This window comes from Zootoca vivipara, chromosome 9 (assembly GCF_963506605.1).
Source record: "Zootoca vivipara chromosome 9, rZooViv1.1, whole genome shotgun sequence".
NCBI lineage: Eukaryota > Metazoa > Chordata > Lepidosauria > Squamata > Lacertidae > Zootoca > Zootoca vivipara.
The window spans coordinates 58,170,980-58,198,631 of record NC_083284.1 but is presented as its reverse complement, the minus strand read 5'-3'; the positions used below and the strand labels follow the sequence as shown (position 1 = coordinate 58,198,631).

The following is a 27,652-nucleotide window of genomic DNA, read 5'->3' as shown; positions in this document are numbered from 1 at the left end:
ATAATTTCCCAGTGAGTTTAGAAGTGGAAATGCTTCAATCTTTACAACCGTTTACCTCCAGACATTGTTCTTGTGTAGATGGGGAGGTCCTTGGCTGCTCTCCTCAGCACTTCCTGATGGATTTCACTTCTAGTTTCTCTGTCTAACACTTCTTTATCTGCATAGGTCAGGTGGTACTAGAAAAAAGGAAACTGAATTAGCACAATAATAGGTAAATGCTCTTACACATCTTGAATACATGGTTATGATGTGCCAGGTGATTTGCATGATGGCTCAGTTGGTTACACCATGGTGCTGATAAAGCCAAGGTTGCAGGTTCAATCCCTGCACAGGACAGCTGCATTTTCCTGCATTGCAGGGGCTGGACTAGATGATCCTCAGGGTCCCTACCAACTCTACAATTCTATGCTTTATGCGTGCGCCTCCCAAAGACCAGGTGTAATCTGGAAACTATCATAAATTACTTCATGCTATTCATTTTGTTAATTTATTTGTGGGGAAAAAACGTGTGAAAAGACTGCTCTAAGGTAAATGGGATTAGGATTGCAGCTTCTCTTTTTTTAAAAAAATTTCCCCCAATATCGTTCCAATAGCAACCTCATTATAACAATACCAATTTTATCAAATTAATACAATTATTAATGCCAATTCTTCAAATGTCAAATTTTACAATTTAATTAAACTGCCCCCCTTGCATGCTAGAGTTGATGAGTTCATTCTTCTACAACTTTTCTGCGTTGCAAAATGTTAATAATTTCCATTACATTACATTCAAATATAATAAGCCTTTATATAACAGCTACAAGCTTGTGATTTCTATATGTGTTAGTATAATAGATAATTTATAAAGTTTCAAGTGAGGAACTTTAGCTGTAGTCCTTATTCGTGCTTGCATATGACAGTTTTTTTCATGATGTTTCCCCATCCATATATGGTGGTGTATCCTTCATTCCTGCAACTGTTGATGGTTCCCGTCATGCTGTTATCTCATAGTTCCCAAAAGTCACTGCATTGCTTCGTCCAGTGATTCGGCTTCTAGTAAACAAGCTGTCTTTGCCATTTTTCCACCCAGAAAGAATGGTCTGAATCCAGACTGCAGATAGTTAATCCATTTTTTTTATTCCCGCTGCTGATAGACTCCTTTCCTCCCTGGCACTGATTTATGGCCAATTATCCTTATCTTGAACACATTCCTTTGTGCATAATGGAGATTATGGAGGATTTTGCTCTATATTTTCAAAGCATAGCGTTCCCCCCCCCATCTCAGGTCCTTTATCTCACTCACAGTGTTCCAATTTTGTTATATTCCATATTCCAATTTCTTCCATCCTCACTTCTGCAGATATTTTTAATAAAACTTGCATTCCGGGGAGGGCTGCCGCATCATAAACTTACAGAAGAACTTTAAATAAACAAACCGTGGGCTTCCCTCCCTCAATTGTCTCTTTCAGCAAATGAAATCCGCTCTTAGTCCAAAACTTTTACATCCTTATAGCTGGGTTTTCACTGTTTCTTCCGTCTCTGGCACATGCCTGTAAAGGTAAAGGGACCCCTGACCATTAAGTCCAGTCGTAACCGACTTATATTATTGGCCGAGGGAGCCGGTGTACAGCTTCCAGGTCATGTGGCCAGCATGACAAAGCCGCTTCTGGCAAACCAGAGCAGCACACAGAAACGCTGTTTACCTTCCCACTGTAGCAGTACCTATTTATCTACTTGCACTTTGATGTGCTTTCGAACTGCTAGATTGGCAGGAGCTGGGACCGAGCAATGAGCGCTCACCCCGTTGCGGGGATTCGAACCGCTGACCTTCTGATCGACAAGCCCTAGGCTCTGTGGTTTAACCCACAGTGCCACCTGCGTCCCATCACACATGCCTGTAGTTTACTACAATTAGAATCCATTTAACAGGATAACCTGTGCTTCTAGGAATGAGATTGGGGGGCGGGGTCGCGGCAGCTGGAGTGCTCCAAGCACCCAGTGCCTTTGCCTGCCTTCGCATTCCATGGGGAAGGGAGTGCCAGACTGCCAGGCAAACTGTGGGTGAGAGCCTGGTTCCTCTTCCAACCGAAGAGGAATGCAGATACTGAAATTCCCTCATCATTATCTGATTCTCTCTCTCTCTCTCTCTCTCTCTCTGTGTGTGTGTGTGTGTGTGTGTGTGTTGGGAGAGACTCCATTCCTGGCGCACCGGAAACAGGAAGCCTGCAGCCTAACTCTCTCAATGCTCCATATTATTCTATCTCAACCCCAGGTGAGACAGTTTGAAAAGTCAACCTTTTCAACCCTCAAATGGTCTCAATAGGAGACACAATTAAGTTATCATGTCCTATTGCTAAGCTTGAAAAACTGAAGACCAAGTGCTTCGGTTTTCTTTCCTCCTTCATTCACAGTCCTTTTATTTATGTGTCTTGCCTTTTGGATTGTAAGCTTGAAGGACTGCCTCCCCCCCCCCCTTTGCCGAAGAGCTGGTAAAAATATTTCAAACAACAGACAGACAAACCAAAGTGCATGAAAGAACACTGTAGCATTAGTTGTGATTTTATTCACCCAGATGTAAAATGTTCGCAGCTATCGATAATGACCGTATTTTGCTAACTGGTGGCCTTCAGGTGAATGGGATCTAGAGATAACAAATTCATACATGGTGTTATTTACACCTTAAAAATGGGGATATTATGTACCAGAAACAAAATTAACAAAGGCGTTTTTCGTTTTTCTTACACCGTAACTTACTTCTTTGGAAGGATTCATTGGTGATGTAAAGATTGTTTTCCAGTAAGACCACACAAACATCGTGAAAAATAGATGGTAGGCAAGCAGGCACACCACTAAAACAAAGACATAAAATTAAGGCATTAAACGAATTACAGAAATTGCATAATAGTGTGAGAAATATACAGACAACCAAGATGAAGCTAAACATTTCCAAGGGTCCACAGTAGATGACAGTGCTATCAAGACATCAGCACAACTATAAAATAAAGTAAGGGTAATTAAAGAAGTTATATAGCACTACCAGAACACAATGGTATTAAACATTAAATCAATAAGGCCACAGGATAAGCAGTCAGTTTACTAATCGATAAAATCCAATAGAAGTCATAAAAACATAACTTAAGACCAATTACAGTTTAAATCAGGCAGACTACAAAGTCATGAACAAGTCTCATTAGTTCTGCATCTGAAGCCTGATGGAATCAGTTAAAGTAATTCCTTCCCAATGGCTGACATTACTGGCTCAGTGAAGGGTCCAGTTAAGGATTCCAAGATAAAGGTTCTGAGCTGCTGATTTTCAGCAATAGTTGAATAAGTATCACTTTGCAATGAGGACAGATATAATATATGGAACCAGACCTCATAGCAGATTTTCCAGCAGTAGTGTGAGCTTGGATTCCTCCCAGGTTTGCAACTGAAATGATGTGCACACCAGCAAACTGAACCCTGGTATTGCCCCTCCCGCATGCTTCAGATTGGTTCTCCACATTTATTTATTTTTTTATAAGTGCCTCATGATCATTCACACAGTGATGCATTCATTCATCATCTTATTAGTTTCCCGAAATGGAAACTTCTTTAAACTGCCAAACTGCTCCAGGGATTAGAGGGGGGAGGGGTTTTTTTTGGCAGTGAGGATATATCCAGATTGGCAATACCGATCTAAGAATATGATGAATCTCTTCACTCCAATAACTATTTTCAGTGGTACCTTGATTTTCGAATGTCTCGGAAGTCGAACGTTTTGTTTTTTTTTAAAATATTTTTTATTAAATTTTCAGATTATAAACAACAAATAAAGACAATCATGACAATCTTATTTCCAAATCCGTATGTCCACATCCGAAATATAACATAGAATAAAAACATACACAGTTAAGAAAAAGAACAATAATAACAATAAAATTACCTAATTTTAAATTTCTTAATTCCTTATTGGACCCCCTCGAGCCCCCTTTTTAACGGTTCCAATATCGACTCCACTTTTCAGGTTTCATTTTTTCCCCAAAACCTCCTATTTCACCATCTGCAACCTATATAAATGCTTAAAATCCCCTTCAAATGTCTAAATTACAATACTTCTTAACGTATATTCTAAATTTCTTCCAGTCTTCTTGCAACTTCTCGTCTCCCCGGTCGCGTAGTTTCCCGGTCAGGTCAGCAAGTTCCATATAGTCCAACATTTTCATCTGCCATTCCTCCACTGTTGGTAGCTCAGATGTCTTCCAGTACTTTGCTAATAATACTCTTGCCGCAGTCGTGGCATACAAAAACAAATTCCAGTCTTTATTAGGTAATTCTCTTCCCATTATGCCCAAAAGAAAGGACTCTGGTTTCTTAATAAACGTAGTCTTAAAGACTCTTTTCAATTCATTATAAATCCTTTCCCAGAAGTCCTTTACTAGTGGACACGTCCACCACATATGATAAAACGTTCCTATTGCCTCCTTACATTTCCAACATTTATTATCCTGGTTATGGTACATCTTTGCGAGTTTTGCTGGGGTCAAATACCATCTATACATCATTTTCATCATATTTTCTCTCAAGACCGTGCATGCCGTAAATTTCATATTCTTTTTCCATAACCTTTCCCAATCCTCCATCATAATGTTATGTCCCACATCTTTTGCCCAATCTATCATTACCTTTTTTGTTTGTTCATCTTTCGTATGCCACTGCAGTAGCAAATTGTACATTCTGGAAAGATTCTTTGTCTTTGGATCTAGCAGTTCTGTTTCCAGCTTGGATTTTTCCTGTGAAAAACCATTTTTCTTATCTAGCTTGTACATTTCATTTATCTGGTGGTATTGGAGCCAGTCGTCTACCTTACTTCTTAACTGCTCATACGTTTTTAACTTTAACTGGCCTCCTTCCTCCACCAAGATATCTCTATATTTGGGCCACCTGGCCTCCGTAGTCAATTTTTTATGAGCCTTAGCTTCCAATGGTGAGATCCACAGGGGTGTTCTCCTCTCTAATAAATCTTTATATTTAATCCACACCTTCAACAATGATTTTCTGATTACATGATTTTTAAAGCTTTTATGATTCTTGACTTTGTCATACCATAAATATGCATGCCATCCATAAGCATTATTAAATCCTTCCAAATCTAAAACATCTGTATTTTCTAGTAAACACCAATCTTTCAACCAACAAAAAGCGGCAGCTTCGTAATAAATCTCAAGATCTGGCAGGGAAAAGCCACCTCTCTCTTTACTGTCTGTTAACAATTTATATTTAATTCTCGGTTTTTTCCCTTGCCATATAAACTTAGATAACACCTTCTGCCACTCTTTAAAGCATTCCACCTTATCTATAATTGGCAACGTTTGAAACAAAAATAACATTCTTGGCAATACATTCATTTTCACAACTGATATTCTTCCTGACAGAGACAATTTTAAATCCGACCATCTTTCAACCTCCCTCTTAATCTCATTCCAAACTTTCACATAATTATTTTTATATAAATCCAAATTTTTCGCAGTTAAATTCACCCCTAGGTATTTCACTTTTTTCACAAATTGTAGGCCGGTGGCCTCCTCCAAAGTCTTTTTCTCTTCCGGTGTCAAGTTTTTATCTAACACTTTGGTTTTACTTTTATTCAATTTAAAACCAGCAACACTGCCAAACTCTTGAATTAAGTTCAGTGCATTAATCACACTGGTTTCTGGGTCTTGCAAAGTTAAAACAAGGTCATCAGCAAAGGCTTTTAACTTAAATTGTTTCCTCCCTACCCCCACTCCTTTAATCGATTCCTCTCTTCTAATCGTTGACAAGAGCACCTCCAGGACCGATATAAATAAGAGGGGTGATAGGGGGCACCCCTGTCTGGTTCCTTTTTCAATTCTAATTTCCTCTGATACCACACTATTTACAATGATTTTTGCTTTCTGTTCTGTGTAAACTGCATTTATCGCATTCATAAAACCGCTTCCCGTCCCCATCCTTTCCAAATTCTTCTTCATGAAGGCCCAAGAGATATTATCAAATGCCTTCTCCGCATCAATGAAAATCAACATCGCTTTTTTGTTAATTTTCTCCTGTAAATACTCCAAAATATCAATTACATTTCTAATATTATCCTTCATATGTCTGCCCGGCAAAAAGCCAGCCTGGTCCGAATGAATCAAATCCCCCAACACCGTCTTTAATCTGGAAGCCAAAATATTTGCAAAAATTTTATAATCCACATTCAATAAGGATATGGGGCGGTAATTCTTAATTTGAGTTTTGTCCATTTCTGGTTTTGGTATCAGCGTGATGAAAGCTTCTTTCCAGGAGTCCGGTGCCCCCCCTCCCCTCAGGATCTCATTGCACAAGTCTGTCAATGGTCTTATCAGCCATTCCTTTAAAGCTTTATAATATTTAGCTGTCAGTCCATCCGGTCCCGGGGCTTTCCCGAGTTGCATCTGATTTATTGCATTTTCCACTTCTTGTATCGTTATCTGGTGGTTAAGTAGGGTAGTTTTATCCTCTGGAATCTTTTGCAATCCATTTCTGTCCAAAAACTGCTCAATCTTGTCCAAATTCTCCTTTTCTTTTTTGTATAGCTGTTTGTAGTACTTCTGGAAGCATTTTCTGATCTCTGCAGGTTTCTCTATATTTCTCTCATCCTGAATTAAATTTGTTATAGTATTTTGCTTCTGTCTTTTTTTTAGCTGCCAAGCAAGTAATTTACCGCATTTATTTGCAGATTCGAAAGTCCTCTGTTTCATCCATTTAATTTTCCATTCTATTTCCTGATTTATCAGAATTGCATACTGGGTCTGCAGTGTCTTGATTTCTTTCTGTAATTGCTCACTCTTAGGTTTAGCCCTCAATTTCTTCTCTTTCTCTTTCAATTGATCCAGGATATTATTCTTTTTCTCATTTTGTTCCTTCTTCCTCTTTGCATTCTGCTGAATCAAAAGTCCTCTCATAACTGCTTTACTTGCGTCCCATACTGTTTTTTTTCCCAAAGAGGTATTCAAATTTATCTCAAAATAATCTCTCAACGACTTCTGAGCAATCTTTAAAACCTGTTCATTTCTCAACAACGAATCATTCATCCTCCATCTGAAAGAACCCTGCTCGATTAATTTTAAGTCCAGAAATACTGCATTATGATCAGAGCATGTCTTTGGGCAAATTTCCGCTTTATGTATTCTTGGCGCCAACTCTTTCGTAATCCAGATATAGTCCAGCCTACTCCAGGAATTTTTTGATTGAGAGAAAAAAGTTTGTTCTTTTTCTAGTGGGTTCTTGAGTCTCCACGTATCTATTAAGTCCAGCTCATCTATCATCTCAAAGAAAGATTTAGGTAATCGTCCCTCATTTGATATTTTATCTCTTTGGGATCTGTCCATCATTGTGGAGACTGCTCCATTCAAATCTCCCATCAAAAACATCTTGTAATCCATATAATCCATCAGGGTACCATGTAGCTTTTTGTAGAAGTCCGCTTTGCCTTCATTTGGTGCATAGATTCCAACTATTAAAAATTTCTCGCCATTCGCTGTTATTTCCACCGCAATATATCTTCCCTCCTCATCCTTGAAAATTTTTTTTGGCTTATATTTTTCTTTAACGTAAATCACAACACCACGTTTTTTCACCTTGTCAGCTGTAATGAATTCCTCTCCCAATTTTTTGTTTTGTAAAATTCTCCTATGAGATCTATTCACATGTGTCTCCTGGAGACAAATAATGTCTAATTTTTGTTTTTCCAAAATATGAAACACCCGGTGTCTTTTCTTGGGTGCGCTTACGCCGTTCACATTCCAAGATACCGTCCTCAGCGCCATGATAAGTTAATCAAGTGCGCCTGGGCCTGCCCCCAGACCAAGATCTGCTCCCAATCCTATTAGGGGATCAGTACCTTGTTCTGGCAATCTTGATGGTCGTCCTTGTCCTCCTTTCAGCTCTGCTCCGTGGTCATCCAAAAATCTTCTTTTATCCTCCAATGATCTTATCTTAATTTTCTTTTGCTGGTACTGAAAATGAAGACCCTCCGGAAGATCCCAGGTGAAGGGTATGTCAATTTTTCTCAATGCTGTGGTCAGGTCTAGGTACTCGCGTCGAAGATCAAGCAGGTATTTCGGTATGTCCTTATACAGAATTACTTGGGTATCTTTTACTCTTAGGGTCTTTTGATAATGTAGCTGGAGTATTCTATCTCTCTGTTCCCTTGTCTGGAATGTCACCAAGCAGTCGCTGACTGATTTTCTTTCCCTCTTTGATCTTGTTCCAAACCGAAAGGCTTTCACTATTTGTGTCTCCAGCTCATCAGTAGGAATGTCCCAAGCTTTGTTGAATTCCTGGATCAATGCCGCCTTCAAATTGTCCTGCTCAATCAAGGGAAGCGATCTCACCTTTAAATTTACTTCACGTTCTTTAAGCTGGAGCATGGAGATCGCAATTTGTGCCTGATGTCCTTGTCTTTCCAAATCCCGCACTTTCCCTGTCTCCAGCTGTGTGACCCGTTGGTCCACTTCCCCAACCTGGCCCTTCACCTGTTGAATTTCTTTATTCAATGTTCCTAATTCAGTCTTAATCAATTTCAATTCTTCTGTATTCTTTTTTAGCTCTTGTGAGGTTTTATCCTGGCTCTCCCTCAAACCACTCAATAATTGCAAAACTTGATCCTCAAAAGACGGCGAGACTGACCCCTTCCGTCCTTTTTTAGCAGTTGCAGCCGCTGATGAGAGCGTGTCAGTAGTTGTCATATTTCCCCCAGCTGCAGCCTCTATTCTGAGCAGCTCAAGGTCAAAGTCTTATCTCTATTGTTTCCCACAAGAGCAGAGCAATTGTTTCCCACCCGAAGCAAGCTGTTTTCCCTTCAAGGGCAGGCCAGGCATTGACTGTTATATTGTTTCAATGGCGACTGTTATACTGTTTCAATGGCGAGGGGGGGAGAGATACTGCAACATTTTAACCTCAGTCTTTGCAAGTTTCTATTAGTCACAGGCAGTCTGCTTTTCTACTTTCTCAAATACCAAGCCTATAAAAAGTTTCAAAGTAGCAATTTCAGAGCCATTCACAGTTAATTGCTGTCTCACTGACCGGTCCCCGCTCCCGTGGGGGAGGAGAAGTTCTCTTTTTTCTGTTTAAAATCACCTTCTTACAGGGGAAACAGCACAACAAAGTTCTTTTCTCCCCACTGCCCCCTGTCCCAGTAGGGGGTATTCTTTGATCCGCAGGATTTAAAGCTTGCCGCTGTAAATTCTTAAGTGGCTGCAGCGCTCTTTTCCCTGCTTCCTAATTGCCGTTACAAAGGGAGAGCCCGACCTCCGTTTCAAAGGCTCTCCCGCAGCCAAATTAAATCCAATTAAGAATACGATAAAAGTCTCTTACTCACGGCACATCAAAGTTCTTTAAACTTAATTTTGGAATAAGTCCGTCGCTTACAACCCTCCGGTACTAGCGGCTTTGTGTCCGAGGGAAGCAAAACGCCTTGGGAAGCTCGCGCCTCCACTCCGTCCTCTCTCAGCCCCCCTAAATTAGGGGTTCTGGGGGTCGGAGGAGGCACCCCACAGCCTCTGCCAGGTCCACATCAGCGAGAAGCTCGACCCGCTGCTCTTTTGGGGATCGCGTAGCCGCCGCGATAGCCCCTATCCCCGGAACACGCAGAGAAGCCACGGAGCTGGCTCTCTTGCGACCGATCGGGCCAGCGACGTACTCGGAAGTCCCCGGAAGTCGAACGTTTTGGTTTTTGAACGCCAAAACCCGGAAGTAACTGCTTCAGTTTTCAAATGCTTTTTGGAAGCCGAACATGTATTGAGTTTTCCGTAAGTAAATGTTTCTGTAAGTAAATGGTTTAGTTTTCGAATGTTTCAGAAGTCGGACGGTCTTCTGGAACAGATTACGTTCGAAAACCGAGGTACCACTGTATTTATTTAAATAAGAATATTTATTTATTTAATAAGAATATCCAGCCTTTCCAAGGCTTACACCTCACTCAAGGCAGCTTACATAAATACACATTAAACAAATTAATAAAATACAGATATGACAGGCACAACAAACTCTTATCCAAAGTGCTGCAGTGAAAGCTTGCTGGAATGGAAAGGTCTTCAACAACTGATGAAATTGTCCAGGGAGGGAGGCATTCAAACCTAAAAGGACAAGTTCTTTCAAGATCTAGGTGTGGCCACATCAAAGGCCCTCTCTTGGGTGCCTACCATCCATGTTTCTTCTATAAGTAGGATACAGAGAGGGTTCTCTCCACTAGATCTTAGGCAGCAGGCCAGCTAGTCTGGAAGGAGGCAGTCCTTTTGTCAACCTGCACCTAAACCATTTAGGAGTTTACAGATGAATGCCAAAGCTTTCAACAATATTCTTCCCCATCCAAAACAGGCTGAATCTCTATTCCAGAATCAGTCTCTCTTATGACCGGGAGCACTTGTGTCTTGTTTGGATTAAGCATCAATTTGTTAACCCTCATCTTGTGCATTCCTGCCTCCAGGCACCAATTTGGAACATAAACAACTTCCTTAGTAATTGTTGAACAACAGAAACAGAGCTGTGTGTCCTCTGCAGTGACCTACCAACCATAATTGCTTCACAGCATAGTGTGTTTTTTCCCCAAATGGAGAAAATTTTGATTCCCATACCCCCAAATGGGAAAAAAAAATAAAGCTGCCGCCTACATTTCCAACATTTACTATAAAGCAGCAGTTTCTGCCACTTCAGACTGTGCGGAAGGGGAGGCACACTCTTAAATATCCCCCTATGCAAACACTAATCAGGATATCAAGAAAAGGAGTAATAAAATGCAGACTAGGATTCTACCAAAACACTATTTTATCCTTCTTTACTTGCATTGATATTGAACTTGATTATTGAGTAACTTACACAAGCTGATTCAAAATCGTATCTTCATAAGCATTCCTTTCCTCCCTCCCTCCCTCCCTCTCTCCTTGCCTTATATTCTATATCTGTTTCATTCGACTACCAGATACTGCTTTTTCCTTTTTTTACTACTACTACTGCACAGAAAAATATTTTTTCCAGGCCTGTCAGTAATTCTTCTATTGGCAGGCCCTGAATTCAAAACTGCTCATCCTGGTCTAAGTTAAATAAAAATAATTACATGCGTAGATATAGGAATCAAAATGCAGTGTGTAAATCACGAAATTCGTAGTAAAACCTTGCTAAAGCTAAGTGAACTCTATATACACTGGGTTTTTTTGAGATATTGTAAGAAAAGCAAAACATAAATGTAGTAATAAATAGTTACCTTTTTCTCCAATATTTGTCATGGTTACTGCAAGAGAGACAGAAATAAATAAATTGAAAAATATTACTTGCCGTTATTTGAACACAAACAAGACATTCCCATCTTCTTGAGACAATGTGTACATTTGTTAGTTAGTTACTTTGTAAATTGCTGTGATCAATTAAACATCCATTCCAAAACCAACCAACCAACCCTGGGATAATATCCTGGCAGTTACAATATTTGTAAGTAAATAAAGAGGGCCGATAGTCTCTCTTGAAAAGATGATTAGATCCTTGAGTGGGTGAACAGCCACAACTGCATGAAAAGGAAGGGAGAAGTACTCTTCTCAATAAGTTCTAGTGTGGAAGAGGATACAGGAGTTTCAACTTGAGACAGGAAAGACTTCTTAAGCCAGTGGAAAGTATTAAGATAGACAACACTCTTAAAGTGCTAGTCTGCAGAGATATGCCCCCAAAGGGGTTGAGAGTGGTGGTGGAGGGAAAGGGGCTCCTGGCTCCCAGGGTCTTGATGCCCTTTTCTCACAGCTAGGGGGTTGAAACTGAAATTTCCCATTATTGTTAGCTATAAGGTTAAAATGGGATCACCAATTGGATGATCACTAACAATTTATCTACAAGTGGAATTATTATATATTGAAATAGAGTGATACACAACCATGATTTATTGGTAGTTTTCTCCCGCATGCATCAATTTTATTTCATTTATTTCTAAAGGTATTGTCACGGTGGCCGGAGAAGGCTACTTCAGAGTAACGACTCTACACAGCTCTGCATTTTGTCTTTTATTGGTGCTGAGTATTTACAGTGCTAATGGCAGTGCTATTTACAACGACACATCTGTTCAGCTTGAATCAGAACCTCCAAGTGGCTTTTGGCGCGTCTTGCGCCAGCATAACAACTTGGGGAGACCCATCCTCTTCCCCCGACGCTTTCTGCGAAGTTCCGGAGTTGGGGGGACTGGCCTGCCCCCCTTCCTGTCCCACCTGGGACGATGGCTCTTCTACCCTGCCAGAGCCTTGGACACCACTTCCTGTTTCCCCACTTGAGCTGGAGCTTTCCCTCTTTTCAGCCTCGCTCGGGGCTGGGCTGGAACTCAGGAGGGGAGGGGCTTCGCGATATCCCTTGCCCCTCACATCCACCCCCCTCCCAGGCCCCCCTTCTCCCCTCCCTAGAGGCTGCACGGGTGTCGGTGGTGACTGAAAGCCTAAAAACTCCGTGCTGTCCGAGCCGGTTGGTGTGAACACCTCCCCCCAGTCCCGTTGGCCCCCTCCTTCCTCCTGGGAAGAGGGAAAGCCCAAAAAGTCCGTGGCCTCAGAGCTGGTGGGGGTGAAAATCTGCTGCCAGTCCACCTCTTCTCCTGACTGAATGGACCTCGGAGATGCCCATATCTCCTCCTCCGTGTCCTCAAACTCTGCTTCCCATCTCCATGGTGAACTGCTTTCCCCCTCCTGTGCTTCCTCCTCCTCCCACTCCCGTTCCATGTGCCAGGGCTTGGGCCTGTGTGGGAAGAGGGCGTGGAATTCTTCCACTAAGAATTCCTCTTGTATCTGGGTGGCTGGGACCCATTCATTTTGGGATGGCGGGGCGTCCTCCCATGCCATGAGGTACTCCAGGCCCCCCACCCCCCTTCGTGAATCAAGGATGGCCGTTGCTTCATTGAGTGGCTCCCTGCCTCCACTCTCCCCCCCTCCCTCGGGGGTCTGTGCGCTGCCTCGGAACCTGCTACTTTCCCTGTACGGAGACAGCAGCGATCTATGAAACACTGGGTGCACCCTCATGTCCTCTGGCAGTGCCAGCCTGTATGCCACCGGGTTTACCTGCTGCGTGACCGTGAAGGGGCCCAACCTTCTGGGTGCCAGCTTCTTGCACCTCCCTCTGGTGGGAAGGCCCTCCGAGGACAACCAAACCTTGTCCCCCACCCTGATGGCCTCCCCCGGTCGCCTGTGGCGATCTGCCCCCTTCTTGTACGCTTCTTTGGCCCTCTCCAAGTGTTCTCTGAGCTGCTGGTGCACCGTCTCCAGTTCCTCTGCCCAATCCTCTGCCTGTGGGCCCTCCTCCTCCTCCTCCCCCTCCCTCTCCGGGAAGGATCTGAGGTCGCGCCCGTAGTTGGCCTTAAAGGGCGACACCCCTGTGGAGACGTGCACCGCATTGTTGTAGGCAAATTCTGCCAGTGGCAGGCGATCCACCCAGTCCGTTTGCCGCTGGCTGACGTAGCATCTCAGGTACTGCTGCAGAATTGCGTTGACCCTCTCCGCCTGTCCATTGGTCTGCGGGTGCCGAGCCGTCGACAAGCTGACCTCCACCTGCAGGAGGTTCATGAGCCGCCTCCAGAACCTGGAAACAAATTGGCGGCCTCGATCCGAGATAACTCTTAAAGGTAATCCATGCAATCTGAATACGTGGTCAACAAACAGTTTGGCTGTCTCTTCTGCAGAGACCGCCCTGGCACACGGTATAAAATGGCACATTTTGGACATGAGGTCCACCACCACCAACACTGCGGTCTTGCCCCTGGACGACGGCAGGTCTGTGATGAAGTCCATGGACACTACTTCCCACGGCCTGTGCGGTGTGGCTAATGGCTCCAGCAACCCTGCTGGTGGTGCTCTGACCACCTTTGCTCTCTGGCATATGTCACAGCCCCTTACATAGTCCTGAACATCTTCCCGCACCCCTGGCCACCAGAAGTGTCTCATGACTAGGTGAGTGGTTTTGTCCCTTCCAAAATGACCCGCCGTCGGGTTGTCGTGCATCTGCTTGAGGACCTTACCTCTGAGCTGGTTGGTGGGCAGGTACAGGGCTCCCCTGTAAAAAAGCAACCCCCTCCTTTCCTCAAAGTCTTTTGCCTGCTCCCTCCCCCCTCGCAGCTCTCTGAAGATGCGGGTGGCAAACTCATCTGCTGCCGTCAGTGCTGTGAGTTCTGCCTCGCTCACCACTGCTGCTCCGCAGGACCATGCGGACGGGGGGGAAATGTGCCTGGGTGCTGGGGGCAACTCCTCCTCCATGTACTCTGGCTTGCGGGAGAGGGCATCCGCCCTGACATTCTGCTCCCCCGGTATGTAGTGGATGGAGAAGTTGAAGTGCGAGAAGAACTCTGCCCACCGTATCTGCCGCTGGTTGAGCACCCTGGCCGTTCTCCAGAACTCCAGGTTCTTGTGGTCCGTGCACACCTGAATGGGGTGCTTGGCGCCCACCAGGAAGTGTCTCCAGTGCTGGAACGCAGAGTGGATCGCGAGAAGCTCCTTATCAAACACCGAGTAGTTGCGCTCCGGCTGGGTCAGCTTTCTGGAGAAGAAGGCACAGGGTCTCCACTCTCTGTTGGCGTCCAGTTGCAGCAAAATGGCGCCCACAGCTCTGTCTGAAGCATCTGTCTCCACGCGTAGGGGCGCATCCTGCACCACGTGGAACAAGTTCTGGTCTGAGGCGAACACCCTCTAGAGGCTTTCGAACGCTGCTTGCGCCTCTGGTGTCCATCTGAACTTCTGCTTGCCTCTCAGGCAGTCCGTGATGGGAGCCGTAACGCGAGAGAAGTTCTTGATGAACTTCCTGTAGAAGTTGGCGAAGCCTAGTAGGCGTTGGGCATCTTTGCGCGTCCTGGGGCTGTGCCAGTCCAGGATGGCCTGCACCTTGTCCTTGTCCATCGCTAGCCCCTTGTCTGACAGCTTGTAGCCCAGGAAGTCCACTGCCCTGGTGTGAAACTTGCACTTCTCTAGCTTCACATACAGGTGGTTCTCCTTTAGGCGCTGCAACACCTCCCTGACATCCTTCACATGCTGCTCGGGGTCATTGGAGTATATAAGGATGTCATCTAGGAAGACCAAGCAGTTCTTGAAGAGGAGGGACCCCAGGACGTGGTGCATGAAGGCCTGGAAGCATGCTGAGTCTCCTTGCAAACCGAAGGGCATCACCAGATATTCAAAAGAGCCCAGAGGCGTGAACATCGTAGTCTTCCACTCATCGCCTTCCCGGATCCTGATCAAGTTGTACGCCCCCCTCAGATCGAGCTTGGTGAAGATCTTGCCCCTGCGTGCCGCTGTCAGCAGATCATCCACTCTGGGCATTGGGAAAGCCACCGGTTCCGTCATGCTATTGAGCCGTCTAAAATCCACCACCAGGCGGCACTGTTGCGTGTCTTTCTTGTCCACCCAGAAGACCGGGCTGCCCCCTGCTGCCTTGCTTTCTCTGATGAACCCCCTCTTGAGGTTCTTGTCGATGAACTCCCGCAGATCCTCCAGTTCCTGATCTGACATGGAGTACAGCTTGGCGGGGGGTAACGAGGCCCCTGGCACCAGGTTGATCTGACAGTCAAAGGACCTGTGTGGGGGTAGATGGTCGGACTCCGCTTCGCTGAAGACCTCCTGCAGGTCCCAGTATGGTTTGGGTATTGCCTCCCCCCCCTTGATGTGCATGGTGGCCACCGTGGCTATGGGAGGCCCCTCCCCTGGTTGGCGCTGCATGCAATGTTCTAGACAAAAGTCCGATCCAAACGTGATGCATCTCTGGTGCCAACTGATGGAGGGGTCATGGCGCGCCAGCCAGCTCATGCCCAAGACGATGGGGGGGGGTCTGAGATGGTGGTGACGTTGAATGCCAGTGTCTCTGAGTGTCGCCCCACCGTCATTCTCATGGGGGGGGGGTCTGGTGGGTGATGGCCCCTCCCAGCAACTCCCTGCCGTCTATGGTGGAGACGTGCAGGGGGAAATCCAGCTGCAGAAGTTGGATCTGGTGTGCTTCTGCAAAGGTTCTCGAGAAGAAGTTCGCCGACGCCCCCGAATCGATTAACGCGAGGACCGTCAGGGGATAGCCATTTGGGAGCGTTAGCGTCACTTCTAGAACCAACCCTGCTCTGGGGGGGGTGGGCTGGCGCTGCTCCTCGCTGTGCGGGTGGGCGGGTTGGGGCCGGTTTGTGCTAACTGTGCCTGGCTGCTGCCCCTTGTCTCCTGCAGCCAGGCTGTCTCGTTTCCCTGCTGTGGTGCTACGTCAGTGGGGGAGGGCACAACCGTTCCCGCCTTTCCTTGCCACTCCCTGCGGTGTGGGCAGTCTTTGACGCGATGCTGGGGGGAGTTGCAGAGAAAGCAATTCCCGCCTCTTCCCTCCTTGCGTCTTGGCGCCGCCGGGGTTTGAAAAGCCCGCGCGCGCGCGCGCGCGCTCCACCGATCTCCATCGGTTCCGGCTCTGAGCTCGGTCTGGGCGGGACTAGGGGTGGGCCCTGGGGTGGGGTTTGGTGAAGTGGTCTGTCCTGGGAGCGTGGGAACCAAGGCTTTGTTGCCCGCGTCGTTTGTTTGTCATTCCATCTGGATTCCTGTCTCACCCCCACCGCTAGCGCCGCTTTGCTTAACTCATCCATAGTCCGCGGTTTGGGACCTCTCGCCAGCTCATCCTTAACGTCTGAGTGCAACCCCAGGTAGAAGGCTGATTTCACTGGCTCACTGTGCAGATCCCACCCCAGTTTGTGCACTAGCATGGTGAACCTCGCCCAGTAGTCCCGAACTGTCGATTTTCCTTGTGTTAAGTTATGAAGCTCTTCTTTTGTGGCTTCCATTTCAGAGTCACTCGCATACATGATTTTTAAAGCTTCTAAGAATAGTTTTGCGTTCTTTATGCAATCATTTTTTTGCGCAATGAGCGGTCTGACCCATTCTCTGGCGGCCCCCGTCAAATGCTCTATGATAAAGGAGACTCTGTGCGCGTCATCTGGGAATTCTGCCGCATGCAGTTCCAGCGCATAATTTATTTCTGTCTCAAAGCCTAGGTACTCTCTCGGGTCGCCGCTAAACTTGGTGACTAGGGTCTGTCCCCTCCTCACTTGGACTAGCTGGGGCTGGGGCACCCTCCCACCTCTCGCAGCTTTTTCCTCATCCAGCTTTTTCTGTAACTCCACCACCATCACCCTTAGTTGCTTCTCAGTTTCATCTTTCGCTCTCACCTGCTCTGCCAGCTTGTTCAGCTCCTCCCGCGTTCCTCGCACTTCCTCCTGAGCGGCAAGTAATTGCTGGTGTGCCTGCGCTGTCAGGTTCTGTAATTTCTGTAATTCCTGTGCTGCGGCTTCGGCCTCCAGCCTCCACTGCTCAGCGTCTTGCGCGCTCATCGCGGCCGCTCCAAAGTAGCCAGAAAGACTTGGAGGTTGCTGTCACGGTGGCCGGAGAAGGCTACTTCAGAGTAACGACTCTACACAGCTCTGCATTTTGTCTTTTATTGGTGCTGAGTATTTACAGTGCTAATGGCAGTGCTATTTACAACGACACATCTGTTCAGCTTGAATCAGAACCTCCAAGTGGCTTTTGGCGCGTCTTGCGCCAGCATAACAACTTGGGGAGACCCATCCTCTTCCCCCGACGCTTTCTGCGAAGTTCCGGAGTTGGGGGGACTGGCCTGCCCCCCTTCCTTCCCCCTTCCTGTCCCACCTGGGACGATGGCTCTTCTACCCTGCCAGAGCCTTGGACACCACTTCCTGTTTCCCCACTTGAGCTGGAGCTTTCCCTCTTTTCAGCCTCGCTCGGGGCTGGGCTGGAACTCAGGAGGGGAGGGGCTTCGCGATATCCCTTGCCCCTCACAGGTATGAAGCATTAACCCTTCATGAACAAAACTGTATTGGTGGTAAAAATAATTAAATGTGGGTTATGTAATCCAATTTTAGGTTTTGCTAATTATAGCATTTTGAGATACAAACACTGCATTGGGCAGCAGCAGAGGGAAAGATGGAAAGCAGGTCTCACCCCACCCGATTCTGAGACCAGCTCTGTTTGGCTCCTGCTCTTCCTCAACTACTTCAAGTTTGTTATGATCCAAACTCAGTAACTTCAAAACTGGTACCTGAATTTACCTGTTCTTCTCCTCTCCCCATCCCTTTTGATACACAACATTATGTTTTATGAAGTTTTACAATGTAAGCCTGTGGGCAGGGACTACCGTATTTTTTGCTCCAAAAGACACACTTTTTCTCTCCCAAAAAGGAAGGGGGAAAGTATGTGTGTCCTATGGAGCTGTAGGGAGAGAACTGCTAATTGTATTATTGAGCTAAATCTGATCCTATAGTTTGCATTGCCTGCATTGTATAATTCTGATTGTGTGGCTTAGCCCCCCATATTCCTAAAATGCTTTTCTCCTTAAAATGCTTTTCTCTTTGCCTCTATGCCTCTGTGTCAAAGTGTAATGAAAACACTCAACAGCTAGACAGGATGGCCTTGCCAGAAAGCACAAGGAGCATCAGGAGATGCTCAAGGTCTACACCAGGAGATGACGCAAATATCAGGCACACTCAAGGCTGCTTTGTAACCTATGACCCTCTTGCGTGCGCACTCTTACAGAGTGGATTCCTGGGGGGGGGGGAAGAAGCCCAAGAAGTGTATAAGAATCTTTGCAAATTTGTCTTTCTTTACTCTTGTCGTGAAATATGGATCATCGAGAGTCTCTCTATATAGAGATTAAACTCTTTCTCTGGATTCAACCCTCGGTGTTGTTATTGACTGTCTCTGTCCCTGCCTGGGTGCAACCATTAGTAAGCCAATAAAGCTACAGAGCGAATGCGAGAGCCAGAGCCCGCGCAAAAGCCAGAGCCAGAGCCAGAGCCAGAACTGCACGCAGCGGGAAACCGGCTCTCGGGCTGCTTCCGTGACAGCGAGCGAGGTGAGAGGAGACGGAAGGGAGCCCCTTCCGCCCCTCCTCCCAGCTTCCATCCTTCCTCCCCTTTCTTTCTCTCTCTCTCCCTCCTTCCTTCTCCCTCTTTCTTTCACTCTCTCACCCCTTCCTTCCCTCCCTCCTTCTCTCTTTCACCCCTCCCTCCCTTTCTTTCTCTCTCAGCCTTTCCTCCCCTCCTTCCTTCCCTCTCTCTTCCTCTCTCTCTTTCACTCCCTTCCTTCCTTGTCTATCTTTCTCTCTCTCTCTCACCCCAGATGTTGTTGAACTACAGTACAACTCCCATCCCCCTAGCTAGCAAGGCCAGAGCTCAGGAATGATGGGAGTTGATGGGTGATGGGAGTTGTAGTCCAACAACATCCAGGGACCCACAGGTTGAGAACCGCTGCAATTGATCTCAAGACAAAGTGCATGCACACTATATGAATGACAATGTCCATCAACATGGGGGGGGGTAACTTCCTCAAATATTTAATGGGGGGCAAAGGCACCTGGGCCTCTAGGAGTTGGCTGCTATGCCTAGGACAATTCAAGAAAGAAAGAAAAAATTCTTGTTTTCCTCTAAAAACACTAGGTGCGTCCTATGGTCAGGTGTGTCTTATGGAGCGAAAAAATACGGGTATCATTTGTTTTTTATATTATGTGAGTTTGGGGACCTAAGAGTGGGAGAAAAATGCTTCTAAATAAAGAAACAAACAAGTCAAATATGACTGAAATGGCACCTTGAGGTCCTTTGTCCAACATCATCTACTGAGTAAATTGAATATGCTTACAATGTATGTGGATGCACATGCATTTGAGGTTCAACTGATTTTAGCTGGAAAGATTTAAGCATGTGCTTAACTTTCTCATTCAACTCAATGATGCTTCAAAGTGCTTCTGTTTCATGTCTATATATAGCTAAGTAGCAGACGTTGCTTTATATTACTTATACTTGTCACAGTAAAATTATGTGACAAATACTTCAATTAAAATACTTCCAATGTATTGCCTAACTGTCACACCATCTTTTTCCAAGATCTTTTCCTTTACATGTGAGACTCAGCCAATATTTCATGTGCCACAAAGAGCAAAGCTATGGAAATAAGTCGCCTATTTTACATGCTTGTTCAAACAGAAAATGTAATAGATTAAAACCACTTGGAAAAAATTAAGAAGTGCTATAGGAATTAATCATTACAATTTTAACCTCCAGGTCCTTGTCATTTGTGGGTTGTTTGTTTTTTGTAATCACATTACTTTCTGCATAGAGTACATCCAAAATGTTCTCCTTGTTTTGTGTTATGTTTAATACACCATACTTTTTCACTGTTCTGTTTGAGACATACTGGTTTGTTTCTATGCTGGTAAAAATCCACTCTATTTTAATCTCTAATACACTGCCCAGAGAGGAAGGCAGGATATGGCCCATATACTACATAGTTATGACTAAGTTCTATTGAAACCAATGATACAAGTTAGTCAAGCCACAACTAACTTCACTTAGGGAATTCAAACAGGGCCAACTGCTCCCAGCCACCATGGCCATATAACATCGGTTTCCCTGGGCAAAAGAAGTAGACAAATAGCTGTATATGCATTTGGCATTTTGTTGGGGCTGTGGTATTGCTAACATGGTGTCCATGAATACAGCTGAGCCCCATGCTGACCTCCCAGGGTGCCTGTAAGGCCTCTGAGCTCTCCACCTTTTTCTTCTCCCTTCAGAAGAGGGAAGGAAGCAATCACCACCTTAAAAAGAACACCGAGATGACCAAGAAATCATCACTCTTTACCACATCCTGCCTCTATGAACTTTTTCTGGATGAGATAAGGACCAAAAATAGTCAAGAAAGAAGGTAAAGTATGAATACATAGTTTTTTGTTTGTTACAGCAGTGACCAACGCACTGCATCTGGAGGGAGTGCAAGTAAAAGGATCCAAACAAGAAGGGAAGTAGTAGAGTGTGTTTCTATGTGATTTCTCCTCGAGACATGTGTATGTGTTTGTTTGTGTGATTCTCTTTATCCTATGTGGAGGGAGAAGAGAGTTTGTCTTCTATGAAGTGGGTGTTTTTGCAATTGGTCGTCATTGACAGTCATTTTGTGACTGGGTATTCCTATTGTTCTCATTTTGTGACAGCATTCATGACACTCTCAAGATTTTAGATGTACTCATCTAAAGATTGACTTTTTTATGTGAGGGATAAAAGCTGCTAGGAGTAAAGTGAAAGGTAAGGGACCCCTGGATGATTAAGTCCAGTCAAACAAGACTATGGAGTGTGAAACTTATCTCACTTTTTAGGCTGAGGGAGCTGGCGTTTGTCCACAGACAGATTTTGTGGCCAGCATGACTAAACAGCTTCTGGTGCACAGAGGACCATGAAGAGTGCCAGAGCACACAAACACCATTTACCTTCCTGTCGCAGCGGTATCTATTTATCTACTCACGCTGGTATGCTTTCGAACTGTAGGCTGGCAGAAGTTGCTGGGAGTAGGGTGTAATGTGGAGTGGCAGCATTTTGTAACACCTTAAATACTAACAGATTCATTGTAGCATATGTTTTTCATTGAATGCTTCTACTACAATAAATCTGTTAGCATTTGAGGTGCTACATGGCTCTTTTTCAGTATTGGAATATGAAAGGGTGAAGAAGAAGAGAGGGTGAAAAAAACAGTTTCTTTAACCTTATAGCTACAGCAAATACAGCTGACGACCATTTCACATGGAGATTCTGTTCCCGGCCCCCACATGCGTCAGCAGAGTGTGTATGGAATCAAATCAAATAAAAATGTGTTAATATAGGGCAGGGGTCACCAACTATTTTGGTCCAGTGGTCACAATTATAATGTTGAGAGTGTACTGTGGGCGCTAGTCATAAAACAGCTGCAAAGGGTGCATGGTATGACAAAATATGGGGGGCAAACCATAAATCGTAGGCAAAACTTTCTCTACAATTGAATTTCCATACTATAAAAGGCTTAATCTGTTAAATTTCTGTCTATCATACAGCTGTTAAAGGCACAATAACCCCGTTTCCCCCCAATGCAAACCAAAGCCTAGGGCTAGGCTGTCACATTAAACAGAAAGGAACTTACCTCTGAATAAACATATACAGTACACCATTGTACTGTAAGTAAACTATACAGTGGTACCTCTACTTACGAATTTAATGCATTCCGAACGCACATTCGTAAGTCGAAAAAAAATGTAAGTCGAATCCCATAGGAATGCATTGGGAGAAAAAATTCGTAAGTCGAAGCAACCCTATCTAAAAATTCGTAAGTAGAAAAAATCCTATCTAAACCACATCCAAGATGGCGGACGGAGCTCCATTCATAAGTAGATTGAATTCTTAATGAGTGCTTGATCTTTAGCTCCTGCAGAGGAGACAATCCTAGGCCTCTTTGCAAAGTTTTCACATTTGCCTTTTGTGGGAAGGGGAATTATTTAATATCCACCCACATGTATTGTGCTGTAGCATTTGCAAAACTTAATTTCTAGGAGTTATCTGATCTCAGACAAACCCGCCACAAGAAAGATGCATCTTAATTGCTAGGGGAAAAGGAAGGGCAAACTACAGAGATTCCAAGGACCACGGGTAGGAAAAAACAACAGCACTTTGGGACCTCACAGATTCCTACTGCCTGGTATCTGTCACAGCTCTGAATTCACTTATTGGATAAAAACACTGACAGGTGCGATCAGTCAGTCTGGCTCACTTCACAGAGATCACTTAAAAGAGTACCTGTGCATTTTGCTTCACAACTTTCTTCCTATGGGGGCTTTAAAAAAAAATGAAAGCAGAGTCTGCAGCCCCTGCCCAGGGATGCCGCTGAAGGCGATCATGGGTGCCATGGCACCAGCGGGTGCCAGTTTGCTGGTTCCATTTAGAAGGTTGGACTAGGGAAATTCAAATACTCAATCAGTCATTAAGCTCACTGGATAACTTTGGGTCAGTCACTATAATCTAACTAACAGGGTTACGATAAAATTTGTGTGTGAAGCATGTCCACCACCCTAAGTTCCTTGAAGGAATGGTAGGATATAAATGAAGTAAGTAAATAAATGCTTGGTAACTTCTTGGGGCACCCAGTTAAAGATACAGAAAGTATTTAGGGCTGGGGGGGGGGAATAAAAAGTTTTTAAACTATTAGGGACAACATCAAAAATCAAAATGGTATGCTAAACATCTGATCCTGTATGTGATTATGATTTGATCACAAGCCATCAATGTGTACAGTAATCTCTGATAAGGCAATGATTGTCCAAATGGTCATGAGAATCTGCCCTATCTTTCCCAAAGATTAAGGACACAATGTTTAGGGTGAAAGCTAATAGGTGAGGAAGAATTAAATTTCATATTGAAATCTAATATTCCTAGTCCAATTGCTTTATTTATAAACACTATGGATACATTCCTGCTAACATTATGCACATATTAACTTTCCCACTGAAACACAAAGGACTTAAAAAGTGCTCTCCTTCGGCTAATTTGTGTCTTTAAACAAAGTCTAGATTTTGAAGACAAAAATGTTTATAACCATTTTTTTTACGGGAAATATCCAATTGTCACAGAGGGCAAGCCTATCAATGGTTATTAACCATTCGTCGGGATTCTAAAACCTATCACTGGGTTTGGGAGTCAATAATTGTTTCTAGAAGCCATTGAGCTTCCTCATTCTCACTTAATATTCCACAAAGGTAAAGAAAGAGCATCTCTTTTGCACTCATTGCCTGACAAGGAGCCTTGCAGAAGAGCCAAAGCAAGTGGTGTGTGCTTATGTTTGTAGCAACCCCTGTCTTCCAAGCTATGGCAATCCTGCTGTGTCCCAGAACAGAATACAGTCTGGTACTTTTTGAAAGCAGGGCTTTCTCACACATTATATGCTGGAAGCTTTTTAAAAAACTAAATCCATATGATGGAGTACACTAAAATATTTTCCTGTTATTTGTTAGATTTAAGTGTACAGTCACTACTGGCCCAGATAGCTAAATGGAACCTCCATGTTCAAAGGCAGTATACCACTGAATACCAGGTGTTAGAGACAAACAATCTGTTGTTCTCTCCCATAGTGCATTGCTGCCTGTTATGCAAATAGAGGGGGGAAATCACATCAATAAACGAGAGATGCATTGGGTCAGGCTGTGTCTCAAAACTGGGTCATGCAACTCCACCCTTTTCTTGTTCATTTCTTTACATTGTTCAGAGGAGGGAAAAGATTGGGGGAGGAGAGAAAAAGTAGAAGACAGAGGAAGAATGAAAGAGAAAAGGGAAAATTGGCATATGTACTAAAACTGACAACTGCATCCTGCATTGGCCCCAGGTTTGAGAAGCTGAAAACTACTAGTATGATATACATTAAAACAGTGATGCGATCTACCTTAGACTTTATTTGTAGAACACTTCCTTAAAAAGTTGGTCACTACCTATGTAGGCAGTCTTAAACATGGGATGTCAGCCTTTAAAGCATTTGCTGTATGTTTAAAAAAGAAAGTTACTAGAACCACCGAAGCTCAACCAAAAAAAATCTACTAAATAATAGCAGCCAGCCTTTAGTACACTTAACATTATTTTACAGTTCTGAAACTGAAACATGGAAGACATTTTATTTCATGTTATAGATGTACAATTATAACCTTGTCCACAATAAAGTATAAAGTGCATTTTTATCTCTAGCACAATTTTTTTCACAATAGCAGAAAACAGAATTAAACGGTCATATTTTGATCCAAATCCTCAATGCACACGTGTGTGTGTGTGTGTGTGTGTATCAAGAAAGTAAAGCATATAGAAAAAATGGCAACGGTGTACAGTTTTAATTCCCAGAAATTCATATTGTGGTTGTACTCTGTATGTGAGGTACACTGCTGTTAGTTGTTTACTATCTTGCAGATAAGCATCACCACAGTAGTAAACCAGCATGCATAAGATTTTTTTAGTGCATGACTGGGACCTAGCTTAGCACATGCTAGCATTTAATTAACCCAGGAGGCACCATTTACAAAAGGCAGAGTATCTCTCAAGAGACCTTTCTTTTTATTCTTAGCAGATTAAGGGAAATGCCAAGACTACTAAAAATCACACTCCAATTAATCCCTAGATCTCTTTTTAACACCAGAACCATACAAAAATAACATTGGGGTAGGAGATGAAGGAAGATTTACTATTCTCTCTACAGTGCCTGCCAAGTGGGTTATATTTTGTATCTGCTCATTTCTAATAAGCAATGTGTGCTGGGCTAGAGTAAATATACACATTAAACAGAAATAGTACCCACAATTATAAAATCAGACACAGAAGGGTCCCAACTATTTGACCCTTAGACAATGAGCACCTGCTAAACGTCACAAGTTACCTGTTTGCCTATCCTTAGAGAACCCAAGGCACTTTGTGTGCGAGTGTGTGTACATATGTTTCCTCCCCAAGTCTATCCTTCTTAACACACAGGATTGTGAAGAGAAAGATCCCACTTGGCTCAGCCCAGGCAATGCTAAGCATGCAAACAACAACAACCTGCAGTAGGAGCAGCAGCGGATTAGCTGCTGCTGTCACCACTCCCAAGGCCAGGCAAAAAGCAGGATGTTTTGTTCAACATAAAAACATTCCAGACCTACATATGCAGGATCACAGTGGTGTTACTCTGCATTACATAATCCAGAGCACCACATAAATCAGTCCTGGAACTACAATCATGTACACTGATTAGACACACCATACAGGAAAAAGCCCAACCAGGAAGCTTGTCTTTCTATCATGATTAAGAGCAGCACCAAATCACTATTCTTGATCTTAAGTGTTCAAAAAAGAAAAGAAAGAAGGAAGCAAAACGACAGGGGGGACAAAGTTTAGGGGGGAAATATTAGGTGAAAACAAGAGTCCAACTTCCTGTCAGTCACAAAAGGAGGAGGTTTCCCAACCTGCAATGTCCACTTCCTTCTCTTGTAGAAGGTATTCCTACCAGCTGAGTGTCAGCGGCCGGTTTGCCTTAGGAGAGTCCTCTCTGGGCAATCGATTGTTTATGGTGAGCCAAGCGTGCGCGCGATTCTCTCCCCCCCCCCAGTGAACGTGCGCGTGTGTGCACGCGTGTTTACATACACACACACACACACACACACAGAGGCACATGCGGGTCTATTAAAAGCGCAACCCGTGTTAATAGTGTTTTACCTCAACAAACAACAATTTAAAAACACACACACAAACCCCAGCACGCCCCTAAGGAGTCAAGTTCAAATTCTGATGCGCGTGTTGTTATCGAGGGACGGAGGAGGGCGTAAGGCAAGCAGGAGGAATAAAATAAAAAGCCCCCCCCCCCTCATGCTGCCCCCGACGCAGCTTAAGGCTTGAGGACGAAGAAGACAAGGCTAATAGGCTCGCCGGGAGAGGAGTCGGGGCCAATATCTCCGAACCGCGACCGCGCCCCATTTGTGAGGCGAGCTTTGGCCAGAGGTGCCTCTGGAGAAACTCTCTTCTCCCCCGCGCCCCGCCATATATATATAATAATTACATTATCTCCGTCCATTTCCCTCTCCCCTACGCCTCCAGGGACTCACTCAAGCAGAGCTGGGCGACGTACGCGAAGTAGGACCAGGCGACGATGCTCCCGATGAAGAGAACCGGCACCCAGTAAACGAGCCACTGGCATCTTCTCCTCACGGCTCCCGCTCGAGAGCGGCTGCTGCTGCTGCGGGACAGCGAGGTGCTCGACGAAGCCGCCGGCCATGCCGGCGCCGCCATCTTCCCGCACCCCATTCTCCCGCCTGCTCAGCGCTCGGCCTCTTCAGCTGCTCGTGATTCCGGTGCAAGAAATCCCCTCAGGAATATAGGCACCAACATCTAGGGGGCTGAAGTCCCTTCGCCCCATGAAATATTGCAGGCAGCCAGCCCCACCCCAAAGTTGATGGGCATTGCTATTGAAACACGGTGGTGTGTGTTGTGATTGATTACATGGGCGTAGCTGCACCCCCCATCAATCAAGTAAATAAATAAAAATACTTAACCAACTGCAACACAGATAACTCGGTTCTGCCTTCCCCCCAAAATAAAACCTGCCCCTCTAAAATAAATCCATGATTGATTATGTGGGGTGCGGTTTACCTGTCCCGTTCCCCCCATATATTTTATTCAAGTAGGCACCCCTGGTCAGGAACAAGTACCGGCAGAGAGGCGCTGTTTAATTAGGATTTCCCTGAAAAGGGGAAGGGGGGGGCGGGAAGCAGCAAGAAAGCCAGCTACAGTATTCTGTTTATGATTTGTAAGAAAATCACATGCGCTTGTGTGCCTAGAGATGAAGGCTCTCTGCAGTAACCACCGTAGCCTCTGATCTTCCTTGAGGCCACAGTGGTGTTATGTACACCCTTGTGCATATTAATTGAAACAATGAATTTTTTGTGTGCTTGTGTTTTCTTATTCTTTGTGTTTTTAAACAAAAAAAATCTAAAATTTCAAAAAACAACAATGAATTTAGTAGTTTGTTGTACAAAACTCACATATACATGTACAAAATTCACATATACATACATTAGTAACTGATATGACCTCCCCTATTTTTAAGAAGCATTTGAACATGGTTTGGCATGGAGTCTACTAGTTTTGAACTGTCACTGTTGATTTTCCAATCCCTGTACCACACTTGAATCAGCGCCTGAATGAGCTTCTCCATGGTCGTATACAGCACAGAGGCGACTTTTGCATATAGCCCACAAATTCTCAAAAGGATTTGTGTCTGGGGAATTCCCTGGCCAATCAAGTACCTGTATTTGCTGCTCTGTCATGAATTTCTTCACCACTTTCGATGTGTGACAGCGGGCT

The 27,652-nt window shown here is 44.6% G+C and overlaps 1 protein-coding gene across 5 annotated transcripts in view; it reads right to left on the bottom strand.

Moving 5' to 3' along the window:
- The window catches only part of ZDHHC2 (zinc finger DHHC-type palmitoyltransferase 2), a 38,071-nt gene extending 11,408 nt beyond the window's left edge, over positions 1-26,663 (bottom strand). For 2 of the 5 annotated variants that reach the window (XM_060278826.1, XM_060278827.1), the window contains exons 1-4: positions 26,395-26,663; positions 11,225-11,251; positions 2,737-2,831; positions 56-176 (exon numbers count right to left, since the gene is read on the bottom strand). In XM_060278826.1, the coding sequence (XP_060134809.1) occupies positions 56-176; positions 2,737-2,831; positions 11,225-11,251; positions 26,395-26,593 (442 nt within the window). In that variant the 5' untranslated portion in view covers positions 26,594-26,663. Of the gene's footprint in view, positions 1-55; positions 177-2,736; positions 2,832-11,224; positions 11,252-26,348 lie in introns of all 5 variants that reach the window. The other 3 variants (XM_060278825.1, XM_060278829.1, XM_060278828.1) reach the window with 3 other exon arrangements.
- Positions 26,664-27,652: the final 989 nt, after the last annotated feature.